Raw genomic sequence first — 21,086 nt, 5'->3', positions numbered from 1 at the left:
GCATCGTAGCTCATGAGGTAAGTGCGATGCCTCTTTCCCAGAGGGAAGGGTCCCTCGAGGGGAAGGGTCAGTACAGGTGGGTCTCGGCGGGATGGATAGAATTCCAGCTGCAAGGAAAGATTGGCATGTCAGTCCCACGGACTTGATGTCAGGCTGCCCCTCTGCCTGCTCCAGTGACAACATTCCAGCCCTTCCTGCATCAATCCTGTGAGGGGTGGCAGCTTCTGATGGTACCCTTCTGTCCCCATTCCTTCTGTCCCCATTCCTGCTTCCCCTTTACCTGTGTGTGTGGGGCTGTGGGGTAAGAGCCTGTGTGCATTATGCATGTGTGCAATTACATGTGTATGTTGTACAACTGTGTGTGTGTCTGTGTGCATTGTACATGTGTGTTGTACATGTGTTGCATATGTCTGTGTACACATGTGTAAGTGCTTTTGAGCCATGTACGCATGTGCATGTGTGGTGTGTGTGTGCACTACCGTCCATACCACTAGCTTCAGTCTGCTCATGAAGTCATCCAGACCAGGAGGAGGTTGTTATTTTGGGTCACTCGTGCGTAGGTGTGGGTCTGAGGTGGTGGGTGAGGCACAGGAGACGGCAGACACAGGAATCTGGAGCAGCACACAGTCTGCTGGAGGACCTCAGTGGATCGAGCAGCGTCTGTGGGGGAAATGAACAGTCGATGATTTGAGACCCTTCATCTGGAGGGTGAGTTAGGAGGGAGGGATGAGGTGGTAAGAGGTGAGGGGTAAGTTAACAGAACCATGGAGATGTACAGCACAGTAACAGGCCTTTCAGCCCACTGTGTGCAGGCTGACCATTGAGTACCATCTGCACCAAACCCATTTCCCAGCACCTGCTGAGCTGAAAGATGCCATTAAGCTGGAAAGAGTGCAGAGGAGATTTACGAGGATGTTGCTGGGACTCGAGGGACTGAGTGATGGAGAGAGGTTGAGCAGGTTGGGACTTTTTTCACTGGAGCGTAGGAGACTGAGGGATGATCTTACAGAGGTGTATAAAATCAGGAGGGGCACAGATAGGGTGAATGCACTCAGTCCTTTCCCCCGGGGTTGGGGAATCAAGAACCAGAGGGCACAGGTTTAAGGTGAGAGGGGAGAGATTTAATAGGAAACTGTGGGGCAACATTTTCACCCAGAGGATGGTGAGTTTATGGAACGAGCTGCCAGAGGAAGTGGGTGAGGCAGGTACATTAACAATGTTTAAAATACACTGGGACAGGTTCATGGACAGGAAGGGTTTAGATGGGCCAAATGTGGGTAAATGGGATGAGCTTAGATGGGAATCTTGGCCTGTATGGACGTGTTGGTCTGAAAGGCCTGTTTCCATGCTGTAGAACATGGAACAGTACAGGCCCTTTGGCCCACAGTGTTGTGCCGACCTTTATAAACCCACTCCATGATCAATCTAACCCTTCCCTCCTGCACAGCCCATAACCCTCCATTTTCCTTACTTCCATGTGCCTATCTAAGGGCCTTTTAAATGTCCCTATTGTATCAGCCTCTATCACCGCCCCCGGCAGTGTGTTCCAGGCACCCACCACTCTGTGTGTAAACAACCTACCTCTGACATCTCCCCTGAACTTTTCTCCTTTGACCTTTGTCACAAACCAGCAACAAAAGAAACACACTGAGCATGATTCAGTGTTAAAAACTATTTTATTAATCACTACTTATGATAATACGTAAAATAAAAGTAAAAATGTTAGTATGTTAGAATTCAAAAATGTTAAACCTCGAACGTTAACCCCAAAACTAAACTCTTCGTGTGTGTGTGTGACAAAGTCCAAAACTCCCAGTTCCGGAATGGTTCTTAAAGTTCAGTTCCGCAAGCCATAAGGTGAAACATGAGCAAGGGCTTCTTCAACAACCACCGTTGTCTGAAGATAAGATGTAGATGTAGAAAAACATAGAGAGAGTACATACGAAATCCAAATGTTCCACGATGGAACCCAAACGACACTTCAGTGTTTACTCGGTAGTGACTTCCTCACCCCAAAAAGCATCCGAACCGTGGTCGTCCACATACAAATACCTGTTTCCTTCTACAGGTCAGCAACAAAGTGAACTCCACCGGATTACTTCCAACTTCCATACATGGATTTCAGTGGCAAACACAGTTATTGTTTCTCATCCATCGATAGAGAAAACAAGCAGGCTGGTGTCTCTCTCCCTTCTCTCTCTCTCTTCTTCTTCTTCTGACTTCTTCAACAACGTCATTACGTCCTTTATCTTCTATTGACGTAAGCACGCCCCACACACACATACACACACACTCTCTATCTTAAAGGGACTTTCACTGAGTCCGTAACACCTCCCACCTAAAAAAAAAATTTTCCCAAGAAAATTTTAACCGCGCATAGTTAGTAATGTTAATAATTATCATGCTACACAACTACAGACTATCAGATTAGTACAGATACATGTTTCCCATTTAACATCGGGAAAGACAATCGGCAATCACATTATCTTTGCCTTTAATGTGAGTTATCATGAGATCAAACTCTTGCCAAATTAAACTCCAGTTTAACAGCCTTCTGTTCTTGTTTTTGACTCGGCTCAGAAACACCAATGGGTTATGATCTGTATACACAGTCAATGGTTTCTGAGCGGTGCAAACATATACACTGAAATGTTGCAAGGCTAAAACAAGCGACAGTAATTCTTTCTCTATGGTGGAATAATTCTTTTGATGCTTATTAAATTTCTTTGAAAAGTAAGCTACAGGATGGTCAATATCATCAAGGTCACCCTTCTGCAACAACACAGCTCCTGCAGCTTCATCACTGGCATCTACTGCTAATGAAAATGGCTTTTCAAAGTCAGGTGTTTTGAGCACAGGATGGTAGCATAAAATGGCTTTCAGCTTCTTAAATGCTTCTTGACAAGAATCTGTCCAAACAAACTTTACTCCCTTCTTCAGAAGATTAGTTAGGGGAAGAGCAATATCAGCAAAATTTTTACAAAATTTTCGATAATATCCAACCATTCCCAAAAATCTTCTAACAGTCCTTGTACCTGTGGGAATAGGGAACTCAGATATTGCTTGAACTTTTGCCTGAACAGGAGCTTGCTTGCCTTGACCTACAACATAACCAAGATACGTCACAGTGGCATGGCCAAATTCACTTTTAGCCAAGTTAACTGTAAGGTTAGCCTTGGAAAGTCTTTCAAACAACCTTTCTAACGCAGAGATGTGATCCTCCCATGTATCATTCCCAGTCACTAAGTCGTCAATGTAGGCATCTGTATGGTTTAACCCATGAATCACTGAATTAATTATTCTTTGAAATGTTGCCGGAGCATTTTTCATTCCAAATGGCAAAACATTGTATTCATACAATCCAGAAGGGGTTACAAAGGCTGAAATCTCCTGTCCTCTATCTGTTAATGGAACACACCAGTACCCTTTTAATAGGTCAATCTTTGTAAGAAATTTTTCCTTTCCCACTCTGTCTATGCAATCATCACCCTAGGAATAGGGTAAGCATCTGACTTTGTTACAGCATTCACTTTCCTGTAATCTGTGCAAAATCTAACAGTTCCATCAGGTTTAGGTACAATAACACAGGGCGAACTCCAATTTGAAGTAGAATGTCTAATAATATCATTTTCCAACATGTACTTTAGTTCCTGATCAACAAGTTTACTTTTCAGGCACCCACCACTCTGTGTGTAAACAACCTACCTCTGACATCTCCCCTGAACTTTTCTCCTTTGACCTTAAACCGATGTCCTCTGGTATTGGCCATTGCCACCCTGGGGAAAAGGTGCTGGCTGTCCACTCTGTCTATGCCCCTCATAATCTTACACACCTCTATCAAGTCGCTTCTCATCCTCCGTCGCTCCAAAGTGAAAAGCCCTAGCTCACTCAATCTTTCCTCATAAGGCATGTTCTCTAATCCAGGCAGCATCCTGGTAAATATCCTCTGTACCCTCTCTAAAGTTTCCACATCCTTCCTATAATGAGGTGACCAGAACTGAACGCAGTACTCCAAGTGTGATCTGACCAGAGTTTTATAGAGCTGCAACATTACCTCGCAGCTCTTGAACTCAATCCCCTGACTAATGAAGGCCAACACACCATACGTCTTCTTGACCACCCTATCAACTTGCACAGCAACTTTGAGGGATCTATGGATGTGGACCCCAAAATCCCTCTGTTCCTCCACACTGCTAAGATTCCTGCCATTAACCTTGTACACTGCCTTTATGTTCGTTCTTCCAAAGTGTATCCCTTCACACTTTTCCGGATTGGACTCCATCTGCCACTTCTCTGCCCAGCTCTGCATCCTGTCTCTTTCCCTTTGTAACCTACGACAACCTTCTACACTATCCACGACAGCTCCAACCTTCGAGTCATCTGCAAACTTACCAACCCACCCTTCCACATCCTCATCCAAGTCATTTATAAAACTCACAAAAAGCAGGGGTCCCAGAACAGATCTCTGTGGAACATCACTAGTCACCGACCTCCAGGCAGAATACTCTCCATCTACTGCCACCCTCTGCCTTCTGTGGGCAAGCCAATTCCGAATCCACCCAGCAACATCTCCATGGATCCCATGCCTCATGACTTTCTGGATGAGCCTTCCATGGGGAACCTTGTCGAATGCTTTACTGAAGTCCATGTCCACCGCTCTACCTTCAGCTATTTGTTTTGTCATCTTCTTAAAAAAAAACTCCATCAGTCTCATGAGGCACGACCTGCCCCTCACAAAGCCATGCTGACCATCCTTAATAAGACTGTTCTTGTCCAAACGCTTGTAAATCCTGTCCCTAAGAATCCTCTCCAATAGTTTGCCCACCACTGACGTAAGACTCACTGGTCTGTAATTCCCAGGATTATCCCTATTACCTTTCTTGAACAAAGGAACAACATTTGCCACCCTCCAATCCTCTGGTACCCCTCCTGTGGTCAGAAGGATGAAAATATCATCATCAACACCCCAGAAATCTCTTCCCTTGCCTCTCCTAGTAACCTGGGGTATATCCCTTCTGGTCTGGGGATTTATCTATCCCAATGTTTTTCAGAAGCTCCAACACTACCTCTTTCTGAATCTCAACACGCTCCAGCACATTAGCCTGTTCTATGCTGACTTCACATTCGTCAAAGTCCCTCTCCCTGGTGAACACTGAAGCAAAGTATTCATTAAGGACCTCCCTACCTCCTCCACCTCCAGGCATGTTTCCCCCTTCATCCCTGAGTGGTCCTTCCCTCACTCTAATCATCACCCAGTTCCTCTCATAAGTGTAGAATCTCTTGGGGTTTTCCTTAATCCTACTTGCCAAGGCCTTCTCATGTCCCCTTCTAGCTCTCCTAAGTCCCTTCTTAAGCTCTTTCCTGGCTACCTTGTAACTCTCCAGAGCCCTGTCTGATTTTTGCTTCCTAAAGCAAGTATGCTTCCTGTATGTATGACTCAATGACACCTGGATCATGGTCTTCTCTGTCTTGGTAGTTCTAGTGCTCATCCAGATAAGTTGTCTCTGTCTCCACCGGTACTCAGGCAGTGAGTTCCAGATTCCAACCACTAAGTAACTATATTCTCGTGTAACTACAAAAGTGACATAGTTACAACAAGGATACGGCAGTAATGTCGACAGGACAAGGAGCGGCTTCTGTTGAAGTGTGAGCCCAGGTACAAAGTAGAAATCAGAAGCACAACCACTACTGTCTCCGGAGGAACTGACCAATACCCTGTTCTTTCACTTCCTCCTTGGTTCTGTAGTATATTGGGCAGGCCCTGTCTGCACTTTCTGATGTGAGGACAGACACACAGTAATTGCCATCTCCTTATCCTCCTCACACGACCTCTTGCCTTTGTGTGTGAGGACCCACTTTTGCCCTCACTGTTTGTCTCCATTTTCCATCAACAGTGTCCCCAGTCTGTTGTTTCTCACCAGTCTGGACTCGCTCCATCTGATCCTTTCTCACTCCTCCTTTGCTTCCCACTCCTCACGCCCGCTGCTATTTTTGGGCATAGAAACATAGAAAAACCTACAGCACTATACAGGCCCTTCGGCCCACAAAGCTGTGCTGAACATGTCCCTACCTTAGAAATTAATAGGCTTACCCACAGCCCTCTATTTTTCTAAGCTCCATATACCTATCCAAAAGTCTCTTAGAGGACCCTATTATATCCACCTCCACCACTGTTGCCGGCAGCCCATTCCACACACTCACCACTCTATGAGTAAAAAACTTACCCCTGACATCTCCTCTATACCTACTCCCCAGCACCTTAAACCTGTGTCCTCTTGTGGCCACCATTTCAGCCCTGGGAAAGAGCCTCAGACTATCCAAAAGGCCAAGTTCACTCAACCTGCTTTCATAAGGCATGCTCTGCATTCCAGGCAGCACCCTTGTACATCTCCTCTGCACCCTCTCTATGGCTTCCACATCCTTCCTGTAGTGAGGTGACCAGAACTGAGCACAGTACTCCAAGTGGGGTCTGACCAGGGTCCTATATAGCTGCAACATTACCTCTCGGCTCCTAAATTCAATTTCCCGATTGATGAAGGACAATACACCATATGCCTTCTTAACCACAGAGTCAACCTGCACAGCCACTTTGAGTGTCCTATGGACTCGGACCCCAAGATCCCTTTGATCCTCCACACTGCCAAGAGTCCTACCAATAAGACTATATTCTGCCATCATATTTGACCTACCAAAATGAACCACTTCACACATCCGGGTTGAACTTCATCTGCCACTTCTCAGCCCAACTTTGCATCCTATCTATGTCCCGCTGTAACCTCTGACAGCCCTCCACGCTATCCACAACACCTCCAACCTTTGTGTCATCAGCAAACTTACTAACCCATCCCTCCACTTCCTCATCCAGGTAATTTATAAAAATCACAAAGAGTAAGGGTCCCAGAACAGATCCCTGAGGTACACCATTGGTCACCGACCTCCATGCAGAAAATGACCCTTCAACAACCACTCTTCACCTTCTGTGGGCCAGCCAGTTCTGGATCCACAAAGCAATGTCCCCTTGCATCCTATTCCTCCTTACTTTCTCAATAAGCCTTGCATGGGGTACCTTATCAAATGCTTTGCTGAAATCCATATACACTACATCTACTGCTCTCCCTTCAGCAATGTGTTTAGTCACATCCTCAAAAAATTTAATCAGGCTCGTAAGGCAGGGCCCAGGATAAGTCGCGTACTTGGGTTTTGTGCTGTGAAGGAGTACATATATCTTGTAATGTATGCATTGTTTTTAAATACCATCCATCGCCTGTTCACCGCTGCACCTCCCAACCACACGCAGCAAACTCCTATCCACCCTTCAGCTTCCTTTGTTCAGACTTCAGACCCAAGTTTTGCATTGAAGTACACCTGCAAACTCATTGTAAGACTCAACCACATTATCAGCACTCTCCACAAAGGCCCCGAAAACAACATGATCCATTAACCCTTTCCAGTCTACTCAATGCCATTCCAGAGTAGCTGTGTCAATGTAGGAAATTATCTCCACCTTATTACAGCAAGTTTCATGGTTTGGTTCACAGTCATTTACTTTATCACAATGTGTCACACTTTCTACTTCCCTGGTTTTATGGTGCCCAATGGTACAACCATTGGTGACCAACAAATAACTCCCAATGTTTTCTGCCCTGTGTGGGGGGACACAACCCTGGATCTGACTGTACTGTGGGGGACACAACCCTGGATCTGACTGTACTGTGGGGGACATGCCCCTAGATCCAATTGTATCCTCTGAGGTTCGTATCCCTGTGTACCTCAGTGAAACAAGCTGTGAGGGTCTCTGGCTCCACCGCCCCATCAGGCAGTGCATTCCCAATCCCAGCCCCCTCTGGGGAAAACATTCTTCTTCAGATCCGCTCCAACCCCTCACCCTAAACTGATGCCCTTGTAACTTTGGACTCCTCTGCCATAGGGAAGAGTTTCCCTCTGTCATCCCTCCATGCTCGTCACCATTCTGTACGCCTCTATCAGGTTACCCTCAGCTTCCTCCATTCCGAGGAAATACTCTCTGGTCTCTCCTCGTATGTGAAACGCTCTGTCCCAGGCAATCCCCTCTGCACCCTCTCCAGTGCACTCACATACTTGCTACAGTGTCCTGACCAGACCTGTTCACAGTGCTCCAGCTGTGGTCCACCAATGGTTTGCAAAGCTGCCTGATAACCTTCCAGCTCCCACATCCTGCCTTACCATTCATTGTCCTACCCTTATTAGTCCTTTGATTCACAAGAACATCCCCTCTCCATCACCCCTAGCCTCCTGTCACTAAGACGGTTTCTGATCCAATTTGCCAACTTGCCCCGGATCCCATGGGCTTGAACCCTTGGACCAGTGTCCCATGTGGGACCTTTGTCAAAGTCTATGAAGGGCACACAGGGGCACAGCCTCATGGTTCCAGAGACCTGGGTTCAATCCTGACCTTTGGTGCTGGTTGTGATTGGCTGCTTGGGTTGGAGTGAGGGGTTTTAGTAAGGCATTTGATAAAGTTCCTCATGGAAGGCTTATTCAGAAAGTCAGGAGGCATGGGATCCGGGGAAACTTGGCTGTGTGGATTCAGAATTTGCTCACCCATAGAAGACAGAGGGGGTCGGTGACCAGTGGTGTTCCGCAGGGATCTGTTCCGGGACCCCTGCTCTTTGTGATTTTTATAAATGACTTGGATGAGGATGTGGAAGAGTGGGTTAGTAAGTTTGCAGATGACACGATGGTTGGTGGTGTTGTGGATAGTGTAGAAGGTTGCTGTGGATTACAACAGGATATTGATAGGATGCAGAGCTGGGCTGAGAAGTGGCAGATGGAGTTCAACCCAGAAAAGTGTGAAGTGATACACTTTGGAAGATCGAATATAAGGCAGAATCCAAGGTTAATGGCAGGATTCTTAGCAGTGTGGAAGAACAGGGGGATCTTGGGGTCCACGTATATAGATCCCTCAAGATTGCCATGCAGGTTGATAGGATTGTTAAGAAGGTGTATGGTGTGTTGGCCATCATTAGTTGGGGTATTAAGAGCCGTGAGATGATGTTGCAGCTCTGTAGAACTCTGGTTAGACCACACTACGGAGTATTGTGTTCAGTTCTGGTTGCCTCATTATAGGAAGGATGTGCAAGCTTCAGAAAAGGTGCAGAGGAGATTTACCAGGATGCTGCCTGGACTGGAGAGCATGTCCTTCTGAGGATAGGTTGAGTGAGCTCGGGCTTTTCTCTTTGGAGAGAAGGAGGATGAGAGGTGACTTGATAGAGGTGCACAAGATGATAAGAAGCATAGATCGAGTGGACAGTCAGAGACCTTTTCCCAGGGCAACAATGGCTAACACGAGGGGGCATAATTTTAAGGTGATTGGAGGAAGGTATAAGGGGGATGTCAGGGGTAAGTTTTTTACACTGAGTGGTGGGTGCGTGGAACGCACTGCCGGCAGAGGTTGTGGGGGCAGATACTTTAGGGACATTTAAGAGACTCTCAGATAGACACGTGAATGATAGAAAAATAGAGGGCTATGTGGGAGGGAAGGGTTAGATAGATCTTAGAGCAGGATAAAATGTCAGCACAACATTGTGGGCTGAAGGGCCTGCACTGTGCTGTGATGTTCTGTGTTCTCTAATTGGCCGGTTGGGTTGGGAGTGTTGTGGTTGCTCGAGGGCAGTTGATGTTTGGGGTTTGAGAGGGTAGGGAATGATTTGTTTGGGTGTTGCAATGATTTAAGAGGAACATCAAAGGCCCCGGTATGTTGGTGCCGGGAATGGGAGGGGGGCTCTGGCACATTGAGTAACTCCCACGTCTTCCCCCAGGTGCTGTCTCTTGGAGCTGATGTGCTGCCCGAGTACAAGCTGCAGGCTCCCCGGATTCATAAGTGGACCATTCTTCATTACAGCCCCTTCAAGGCCGTGTGGGATTGGCTCATCCTCCTGTTGGTGATCTACACTGCCATCTTCACACCCTACTCTGCAGCCTTCCTACTGAACGACCAGGAGGAGGTGAGGCGGAGGGACTGTGGATACTCCTGCAACCCCCTCAATGTGGTGGACCTGATAGTGGACATCATGTTCATTATCGACATCCTCATTAACTTCTGCACCACCTACGTCAACAGCAACGACGAGGTGGTCAGTAGTCCAGCAAAGATAGCTGTCCATTACTTCAAGGGCTGGTTCCTCATCGACATGGTGGCCGCCATACCCTTCGATCTGCTCATCTTCCGTTCCGGCTCAGAGGAGGTGAGCTGTGACCGCCAGCGTTCCCGGGATTCAACGCCTTCCTGTTCTCTCAGATTCACACCAACATGCGGATGCCTCACAGATCCGTGTGTGAGGCCAGAACTCAGATCACTCAGTGTCAGTGCTGGGATACCTGTCCCGTTAGTGTCCAATGGTCAGTGTCCCGAGCCCACACCCAGTCAGTGTCCTGAGCCCACACCAAGGTCAGTGTCCAATGGTCAGTGCCTCGATCCCACACTCCGGTCAGTGCCTCGATCCCACACTCCGGTCAGTGTCCCGAGCCCACACTCCGGTCAGTGCCCCGAGTCCACACCAAGGTCAGTGTCCAATGGTCAGTGTCCTGAGCCCACACCCCAGTCAGTGTCCAATGGTCAGTGTCCCGAGCAAGGGCCTCCACAGTTTCTTCTTCAGCCTCCCACAAAGTCTGAGGATACACTTGGTCAGGCCCTGGGGATTTATCCACCTTAATGCACTGTAAGGCTGCAAATACCTCCTCCCTGGTAATATGAATTTCCTCCAAAACATCTCCACTTGTTTCCATTATCTCTTGAGCAACCATGATTTTCTCCTCAGTAAACACCGAGGAGAAATATTCATTAAAAATCCCACCATCTCCTGCAGCTTGAGACATAAGCAGCCCTGCTGACCTCTTAGAGGGCCTGCTTTCTCCCTGGCCACACTTTTAATTTAGCTACAGAACCTCTTGGGATTTTCCTTAACCTTAACTGCCAGATCCATTCTCATACCCGCTCTTTGTCCTCCTGATTTCCCTCTTGAGTATTTTTGATCTTTTTATAGTCATCAAGGGAATCACTCATCCCTGACCTCCTAAAGCCAATGTGTGCTTCCTTTTTCCTGATCAGAGCCTCAATATCTCTTGTCAGCCAGGGTTCCCTAAACTTGCCAGGTTTACCCTTCTCCCTGACAGGAACACGCTGCCCCTGGACTCTTGATATCTCGCTCTTAAAAGCCTCCCTCTTGCTGTTTGTTCCTTTCCCTTCAAACAGGCTCACCCAATCGACCTCTGCCAGATCCTGTCCAATTCCCAATTCAAAATATTCCCCCAAGTCAGATGGACAGTCGGTCAGACAACTGGCCAGACAGGGTCAGGGACTAGCCCAAGTTGTGAGTCAGTCAGATGGACAGTCAGACATTGATTTGGATGGAGAGTTGGTCAGTCAGTGGGACAGACAGTCAGCAAGTCTCACACTCTCTTGTTTTTTGCAGACAACCACTCTGATTGTCCTGTTGAAGACCGCGCGCCTCCTGCGTTTGGTGCGTGTGGCTCGTAAGCTGGACCGCTACTCGGAGTATGGAGCGGCTGTCCTCTCTTTGCTCATGTGCACCTTTGCCCTGATCGCCCACTGGCTGGCCTGCATCTGGTACGCCATCGGCAACGTGGAGCGGAGCTTCCTGCGGCCAAGGATCGGCTGGTTGGATTCGCTGGGTGACCAGATCGGCAAACAGTACAGCGAGAACGACACCTCCTCTGGCCCCACCGTCAAGGACAAGTACGTCACTGCACTCTACTTCACCTTCAGCAGCTTAACCAGCGTGGGGTTTGGGAATGTCTCGCCCAACACCAACTCAGAGAAGATCTTCTCCATCTGCGTCATGCTCATTGGCTGTAAGTGGCAGGAAGCTGGCAGAGGCTTCAGCCAATCCATTCACATTTGGGGATGAAATCAGAAGATGCTGGAAACACCCAGCAGGTCAGGCAGCAGCTGTGGGGAGAGAAGCAGAGTGGATGGTTCTGGTCCAGGACTGGGAGAGTGATACACATCGGTTCTCATTGGGAGGGAGGGTGTCTGTGTTGAGTGTCTGCGGTGGGGTGAGACCAGGTGGGTTAACGGGGACCCTGAGACGGATCAGACAAGCTCCGGGTTGGTTGGACAGGTTGAGGGAGTGGGCGGATGCAGGGCAGGGGCAGGATAAAGGGGGCCAGTGGGAGGTGATCCACTCTGGTGCAGTGACTGGAGGGCAGAGTATTACCTGAACCACAGTAGATTGGGGAAGGGGGAGGTGCAACCAATTGGGGCAATTCGGTGTCTGTTCACAAGAGTCGAGGAGTGAGGGGAAAGCCCCAACATCCTGACAGGGCCAGAGATGAGGTGCTGGGAGTCCAGGACCAGGGGTCCTGTCCAAGGTCTAGAGAAACTAGGTAGGACTGAGATGCCTTTCCCCAGAGAACAGTGACCCAGTGGAGTTCTCTGCCACAGAAAGCAGTTGAAGAGAAATCATTACATATTTATAGAAGTCGTTCTCGGGACCCAAGGAATAATGGGAACAAACTGGAAGAGGGGATGGAATTTGGATGATCAGCCATGATATAGAATGGGGTAGCAGGGCCAAGTGGCCTCCTCCTGCTCCCCAGACAAAGCCACATTGACTTTTCCTACAGAGTCCGTGCTTTTCCCAACGTGAGTAAATCCTGTCCCGAACAACCTTCTCCAATAGTGTCCCCACCACTGACGTCAGGCTCACTTCCTGGTTTGTCCCTGTTGCCCTTCCTAAACTAAGGACCATTGGCTACTCTCCAGTCCTCTGGGACCTTGCCCGGGGCTAAAGGGGATACAGATTTTGGCCAAGGTCCCAGCGATCTCCTGACAGCAAGAACATCGAATTCTCTAACTTCTAGTAACTGCTCACTCCCCGTCCCTTTGCCCCTTTTTTCCTTTCTCTCTCCTCCTGATCCCATTGGCCCCCATCACCCTATCTCTTCCCCCCCCACCCCGCCCCCTCCGTCTGCCTACCACCCACACACCCCTCCCACCAGTTCCCCTCCCCACCTCCCTTCCTCCATTCCCTTTCACCCTCCTCTCCTATCAGATTCCATCATCTTCAGCCCTTTCTCACTTCCACTTATCAGCTCCCAGCTTCTGGCATCATTCCCACTCCCCCTGCCCCGTCTCCCTATCACCCCCCTCACCTGCCAGCTCTTGCTCCACCCCTTCCCCTCACATTATACTGACTATTTCCCCTCCATCTTTCCAGTCCAATTCCCTCCACAGATACTGCCTGACCTGCTGAGTTCCTCCAACACCTTGTGTGTTGCTCCTTCCTGGCCTCCCTCAATATCATGGAACAGAGCCCATCAGGCACTGCAGACTTATCCACTTAAATGTTTCTCAAGACACCCAAAACCTCCATCTCCTTTATATGGACATGCCCCGGAATATCAGCACACCCTTCTCTGATCTCACCATCACCCATGTCGTTCTCCTTGGTGAATACCGATGCCAAGTACTCATTCAGTACCTCACCCACTTCCTCTGGTTCCAGGCATAAATCCCCTCCTTTGTCCTTGAGTGGTCCTACCCTCTCCCAGCTACCTTCTTGCTCCAAATGTACAGATTAAATGCCTTGGGATTCTCCTTAAACCCACTCGCCAAGGACATTCGATGGCCCCCCTTTAGCCATCCTGATTCTTTATGTACTTTCCTGCTTCCTTTATATTCTTCAAGCGCCCCGTCTGATTTCAGCTTCCTAACCCTTATGTACGTTTTTTTTGGTGACTAAACTTATAACAGCTCTCGTCACCCAAGGTTCCTGAAGTTTGCCATCCTTATCTCTCATCCTCACAGGAACATGCTGATCCTGAACCAACTGGCCTTTAAACCATGTGTCAGATGTGGACTTGCCCTCAAACAGCCTTTCCAAATCTACCCTCCCCAGTTCCCGTCTAATAACGTTACACTCAGAGGGGACATCATGGAGGGCTCATCCACTGAGTCTATATGGGTAGAACTCAAAAATAAGAAAGATGCAATCACTCTGATGGGATTATACTACAGACCCCTCAGTAGCCACCGGGACATTGAGGAACAAATATGCAGGTGAATCAGGGAAAGGTGTAAAAACAGGGTTGTTGTCGTGGGTGACTTCAACTTACCCAATAAACTGGGACCTCCTTAGTGCAAGAGGTTTAGATGGGGCAGAATTTGTTAGGTGCATCTAGGAGGGTTTCTTAGATCAATATGTAGATAGTCCAATGAGAGGAGGGGCCGTACAGGACCAGGTGTTGGGTAATGAGCCTAGCCGGGTGACCGACCTTTTTAGTGGGAGAACAGTTAGGGAACAGTGACCACAACTCCTTAAGTTTTAAGATAGCTACAGATAAGGATAAGTATGGACCTTGCGGGAGAGTATTAAATTGGAGCCGGGCAAATTACGGGAGCATTAGGCAGGAACTAGGGAGAATTAATCAGGAACAGCTGTTTTTGGGCAAGTACATATCTGACATGTGCAGGGTGTTTAAAGACCAACTGCACAGAGTACAGGACAGTGACGTTCCAGTAAGAAGGAAGGACAAGGATGGCAGGGTGAGGGAACCTTGGATGTCGAGAGAGGTGGTGAATTTAGTCAAGAAGAAAAAGGAAACGTATGTCAGGTTTAGGAAGTGGAGCCCTTGAGGGTTATAAAGAAGCTGGAAAAGAACTTTTAAGAAATTAGGAAAGCCAGGAGGGGCCATCATAAGTCCTTGGCAAGTAGGATTAAAGAGAATTCCAAGACACTCTGTACATTCATCAAAAGCAAGAGGATAACTAGGGAGAGGGTAGGACCACTCAAGGATAAAGGAAGGAACATGTGCTTGGAGGCGGAGGATGTGGGTGAGTTCCTAAATGAGTAGTTTGTGTCGGTGGAGGGCAGTGAGATCAGTGCGGAGTGTGCTAATATGCTCGGGCATTTTGAGATAAAAGAGGAGGTAGTGTTGGGTCTCTTAAAGAACATTAAGGGCCTGGTGGGATATACCCCAGGCTATTGAGAGAGGCAAGAGATGAGACCTTGGGGGAGAGTATTAAATTGGAGCAGGGAAAATTTGGAAAACTATGGCCTAATTAAGGGCAGTCAGCATGGTTTTGTGCAGGGCAGGTCGTGCTTTAGTAACTTGAGTTTTTTGAGGAAGTGACAAGGGTGATTGATGATGTTAGAGCAGTGGATGTTGTCTGCATGGGTTCAGTAAGGCGTTTGACAAGGTCCCTCATGGGAGGCTGGTACTGGTTTATTATTGTCACTTGTACCGAGGTACAGTGTAAGGCTTGTCTTACAAATCAATCGTACAGGTCAATTCATTACGCACTGCAGTTACATTGAGTTAGTACAAAGTGCATTGATGTAGTACAGGTAAAAACAGAGAATGAAGATGCATGGGGTCCACAGTCAATTGGCCGTTTTCTACCGCGCATCAAAAATAGGGTTTTCTTTGAAGAGCACATCTGAATCAGGCTTTCAGAACCACTGTAAAGTGGAAGCTGCATGATAGCATTTTGTAAAAAAGAGTAAATATTAATACTGCGTAGACAATGTACAGCACAGTTTGGATCTACCGACAGTGGGTAGTGGTCCGTGGGACTCATTCTAGCTGGAGGTCTGTGACTAGTGGTGTTCCTCAGGGATCCGTACTGGGATCTCTGCTGTTTGTGATTTATATAAATGACCTGGATGAAAATGTAGATGGCTGGGTTAGTGAGTTTGCAGATGATACGAAGATTGGTGGTGTTGTGGATAGTGTAGCAGACTGGCAGAAGATACAGCAGGGTATAGATCAGCTGCAGATATGGGTGGAGAAATGACAGATAGAGTTTAACCCGGCCAAGTGTCAGCTATTGCACTTTGGGAGATCAAACATAAAGGGACAGTACACATTTAATGGCAGGACCCTTAACAGTGTTGATGTCCAGAAGGATCTTGGTGTCCAAGTCCACAGTTCCCTGAAAGTGACTGCACGGGTGGATAGGGCGGTAAAGAAGGCATACGGCATGCTTGACTTTATTAGTCGAAGTATTGAGTTCAAGAGTCAGGAAGTTATGTTGTAGCTTTATAAAATGGGGCGACCAGAATTGAATGCAATGCTACAGATGCAGCCTGACATAAAGTTGTGTTAGGCTGTGTCTGGAGTATTGCATTCAATTCTGGTCACCCCATTATAGAACATAGAACTCAACAGCAAAGTACAGGCCCTTCGGCCCACAATGTTGTGCCGACATTTTATCCTGCTCTAAGATCTATCTAACCCTTCCCTCCCACATAGCCCCCTATTTCTCTATCATTCATGTGTCTATCTAAGAGTCTCTTAAATGTCCCTAATATATCTGCTCCCACAACCTCTGCCGGCAGTGCATTCCACGCACCCACCACTCTGTAAAACAAAAACTTACCCTTGACATCCCCCTTATACCTACCTCCAATCACCTTAAAATTATGCCCCCTCGTGTTAGCCATTGTCACCCTGGGAAAAAGTCTCTGACTGTCCACTCGATCTATGCCTCTTATCATCTTGTACACCTCTATCAAGTTACCTCTCATCTTCCTCCTCTCCAAAGATAAAAGCCCTAGCTCGCTCAACCTATCCTCATAAGACATGTTCTCCAATCCAGGCAGCATCCTGGTAAATCTCCTCTGCACTCTCTCTGAAGCTTCCACATCCTTCCTATAATGAGGCGACCAGACTGAACACAATACTCCAAGCGTGGTCTAACCAGAGTTCTATAGAGCTGCAGCATCACCTCGCGGCTCTTGAACTCAGTACCCCGACTAATGAAGGCCAACACTCCATACGCCTTCTTAACCCTATCAACCTGCGCAACCCCAAGATCCCTCTGTACCTCCACACTGCTAAGAGTCCTGCCATTAACCTTGTATTCTGCCTTCGAATTCGGTCTTCCAAAGCATATCACTTCACACTTTGCCGGGTTGAACTCCATCTGCCACTTCTCAGCCCAGCTCTGCATTCTATCAATATCCTGTTGTAATCTACAGCAACCTTCTATACTATCCACAACACGACAAACCTTTGTATCATCAGCAAACTTACTAACCCACCCTTCCACATCCTCATCGAAGTCATTTATAAAAATCACAAAGAGCAGGGGTCCCTGAACAGATCCTTGTGGAACACCACTGGTTACTGACCTCCAGGCAGAAGATGCTCCATCTAACACCACCCTCTGCCTTCTATGGTTGAGCCAATTCTGAATCCACACAGCCAAGTTTCCCTGGATCCCATGCCTCCTGACTTTCTGAATAAGCCTTCCATGAGGAACCTTAAACACCTTACTAAAATCCATGTACACCACATAGACGGCTCTACCTTCATCAATGTGCTTTGTATTATAGGATGTAGAGGCTTTGGAGAGGTTGGACAAACTTGGGTTGTTTTCTCTGGAGCGGCTGAGGCTGAGGGGAGACCTGATAGAGGTTTATAAGATTATGAGAAGCATAGATAGAGTAGACAGCTGGTATCTTTTCCCAGGGTCGAAATGTCTGATACCAGAGGGCATGCATTTAAGGTGAAAGGGGCTGAGTTCAAAGGAGATGTGTATTTTTTGCACGGGGAGCGGTGGGTGCCTGGAACGGGCTGCCAGGGTGGTGGAGGAGGCAGAAATGATAGAGGGGTTTAAGAAGCTCTTCAATAGGCACATAAAGGAGCAGAGAATGGAGGGATATGTGTAGGCAGAAGGGATGAGTTAAGTTAGGTGTTTAATTACTAATTTAATTAGTTTGGCACAACATTGTGGGCTGAAGGGCCTGTTCCTGTGCTGCACTGTTCTGTTCTAATTAGCCCAGCCCAATTTATCACTTTCACCCGAGGGCCAGTCTTATCCATAACTATCTTAAAGCTCGAAGAATTATGATCACTGTTCTCAAAATGCTCTCCCACTGAAGCACCGATCACTTGGCCAGGCTCATTTCCCAGTATAAGGTCCAGAATGGCCCCATTCCTGGTTGGACTATGAACATATTGTATCTAGGTGCCCTCCTGGATGAACCTAACAAATTCTGCCCCATCTAAGCGTCTTGTAATAAGGGAATCCCAGTCAATATTGGGGAGTGTTGTAGAACAGAGGGGCCTTGGAGTACAAGTGCATGGTTCACTTAAAGTGGAGGCACAGGTTGACAGGGCGGTGAAGAAGGCTTTTGGCACGCTGGTCTCATCAGTCAGGGCACTGAGTGTAGAAGTTGGGAGGTTGTGGTGCAGTTGTACAGGACACTGGTGAGGCTATACGTGGAGTATTGTGTTCAGTTTTGGTCACCCTGCTGTAGGAAAGATGTTATTAAACTGGACAGAAAGCAGAAAAGATGTACGAGGATGTTGCCAGGACTTGAGGGACTGAGTTACAGGGAGAGGTTGGACAGGCTAGGACTTCATTCCCTAGAGCATAGGAGACTGAGAGGTGATCTTGTGGAGGTGTATAACATCATGAGGGGCACAAATAGGGTGAATGCACTGAGTTTCCCAGGGTTGGGGAATAAAGAACTAAAGGGCACAGGTTTAAGGTGTGAGGGAAAGATTTAATAGGAACTTGAGGGGCAACTTTTCACACAAAGGGTGGTATCTATGTGGAACGAGCTGCCAGAAGAAGTGGTTGAGGCAGGTACAATGACAACTTTTAAAAGACAGCTGGACAGGTACATAGATTGGAAAGGTTTAGAAGGTTATGGGCCAAACCCTGGCAAATGGGACTAGCTTGCATAGAGCATCTTGGTCAGCATGGACCAGTTGGGCCAAAGGTACTGTTTCCATGCTGTGATATTCTATGACTCTATAAGTTTAAAAATTATCCAGTATAATAACCCTGTTGGTCGACGATCTGCCTCTATCTCCCGCTGGCTGTTGGGAGGCCTGTGGTATAACTCCATCGGAGTGATAGAACCTGTCTTATTCCTGAGCCCTCCCCATACTCCCTCAGTGGACGAACCCTCCAGGATGCCCTGTCTGAGTGCAGCTGTGACGTTCTCCCTGATCAGCACAGGAACTCCCCACCTCATGTACATCCCTCTCCATTGTGTTTAAACATCTGAATCTAGGAACGTTGGGCTGCCAGTCCTGCCCTTCTCTCAGCGGAGTCTTTGTGAGGCTACAACATTGTAGTTCCAGGCTCTAAGTTCACCTGGAGACACCAGAGACTGCAGATGCTGGAATCTGGAGCAACACACAATCTGCTGGAGGAACTCAGTGGGTCGGGCAGCATCTGTGGGGGGGGGGGGGGGGGGGGGGAGGAATTGATGACATTTTGGGTCAAAAACCTGCGTCAGTCCTGTACAACCCCGACCCTAGGTGGACTTTCTACATTTAGTGTCAAGAAGCCCCCTCTGGATGAGTTCTTCCAGCCAGTTGTTTCTTGCCCTGGGTCCTGCTCCTTGTACTGAGATGCCCTCAGCCCACCAGCCCTGCCGTGGTGCTGCCTTCCCTGCGTTTACCCTACATTCTCTCTCCACAGCTCTCATGTACGCCAGCATTTTTGGCAATGTCTCTGCGATCATCCAGCGCCTGTACTCAGGCACGGCTCGCTACCACACCCAGATGTTGCGAGTCCGGGAGTTCATCCGCTTCCACCAGATCCCTAATCCCTTGCGCCAGCGGCTGGAGGAGTATTTCCAGCACGCCTGGTCCTACACCAACGGCATCGACATGAACGCGGTGAGTTGGGGTCAGGGTGGGTCAGGGTCATGATGAGTCAGGGTCACAGGAAGTCAGGGTCATGGTGTGCCTTTACAACATGTCTGACCTCACCCACATCCCCAGTGACCCCACTGACCTGATAACCACACCACTGACCTCTGAACTGTGGGCTGGATGCTGAGCGGTCATGGGTTGTGTTGCAGGTCTGCGTGTGGGGCTGTGGTGGTCATTCTGGCAGAGAATGGGCCCTGAGTGTGTGTGTGTGGGGGGGGGGGGGGGGTCATCAGAGGGGAGGGTGGGGTGGGAGATGGGGGAGAGAGGGGGGTGGTTCTGTGAGACCAGATGGAGTCAGTTGGTCCTCCTCACCCCCCTCTGCCTCTCCCCCCTCCCCCCTTGTTATGTTTGTTCTTCATCGAGAGACAGATTTCATGTGGGTTTAACACCTGAACATTTTATTAACCAACCCCAGGCTGGCTGCTTTCCTTCTCTTTATACCAGTCACTTCCTGTTTCCCCATGTGACCCCTTGCATTGCCTGCTGGGAACTGTAGTTCTTCATTAGAACTACATAACAACACATCTTGCCCCTTTAAAGAAAAACAAACACAATACTTTGTCCTTATAAACCCGCCAAGAACCCTTGTCCACTCAGCAGCTTTCAATCAGTCTCTGAGGAGGTTTAATGGTCCTTTTTGGTCTGGTCCTTGTTTCTGCAGGTGTTTTCCTGGGAACTCTAGTCCACATGTTCATTTTCTCCATATGCTGGCCCCTTTGGTGTACTGACAGGAGATGGGTCACACCCATGGGTTGGAGCTTGTGGTCATAGATCCACACGGTTCCTCCTCAGAGGTGTCCCTCGCTCCGTCTGGATCTGGTATGAATGTGGATTTACTTCCTCTTGCACAACTCCTTGCATGGACCATGTGCCAGAATCATGATCTCGGATTCGCACTTGATCCCCAGGCTTTAGGACTGGTCGGCTTTTCGCTGTCTTGTGATTCCGTTTCTGATTTTCTTTCCCTTCCTCTTCAGCCTGTTTGACCTCGTGTGCTCCTTCAGGGGTCGACAGGTTTTCATGTATTGGAAGGTTAGTGCATATGCGTCAAACCATCAGCATTTGGGCTGGTGAAAGGCCGTTCTGCAGTGGCGCACTTCTGTAAATCATTAGACTTCTATGGAAATCCTCTCGTCCATCTTGTGCTTTATTCATGAGGCCCTTCACCACCTTAACTGAACTCTCTGCTAGGCCATTAGATTTTGGGTGATGTGGGCTTGAGGTTATATGTCGAAACCCCCCAAACAATGGCAAAGGATTCAAATTCACAGCTCAAAAATTGTGAACCATTGTCTGATGACAATCATGGAACTCCATGCCTCGCAAACACAGCTTTCAGGAACGTGATAACTGCTTTGCTGGACGTTGATTGCAGTGTGACAACCTCTGGGTAATTGGAAAATTAG

The 21,086-nt window shown here is 48.1% G+C and overlaps 1 protein-coding gene across 1 annotated transcript in view; it reads left to right on the top strand.

The window, feature by feature from the left end:
- The window catches only part of LOC127574418 (potassium voltage-gated channel subfamily H member 2-like), a 69,248-nt gene that overhangs the window by 27,821 nt on the left and 20,341 nt on the right, over positions 1-21,086 (top strand). The window contains 3 exon segments of the mRNA XM_052023423.1: positions 9,798-10,223; positions 11,451-11,850; positions 19,445-19,644. Of these exon segments, the coding sequence (XP_051879383.1) occupies positions 9,798-10,223; positions 11,451-11,850; positions 19,445-19,644 (1,026 nt within the window).

Source organism: Pristis pectinata, chromosome 9 (assembly GCF_009764475.1).
Source record: "Pristis pectinata isolate sPriPec2 chromosome 9, sPriPec2.1.pri, whole genome shotgun sequence".
Lineage (NCBI taxonomy): Eukaryota > Metazoa > Chordata > Chondrichthyes > Rhinopristiformes > Pristidae > Pristis > Pristis pectinata.
Note: the sequence above shows the minus strand (reverse complement) of the source record. Positions and strands in the feature narration are given on the sequence as shown.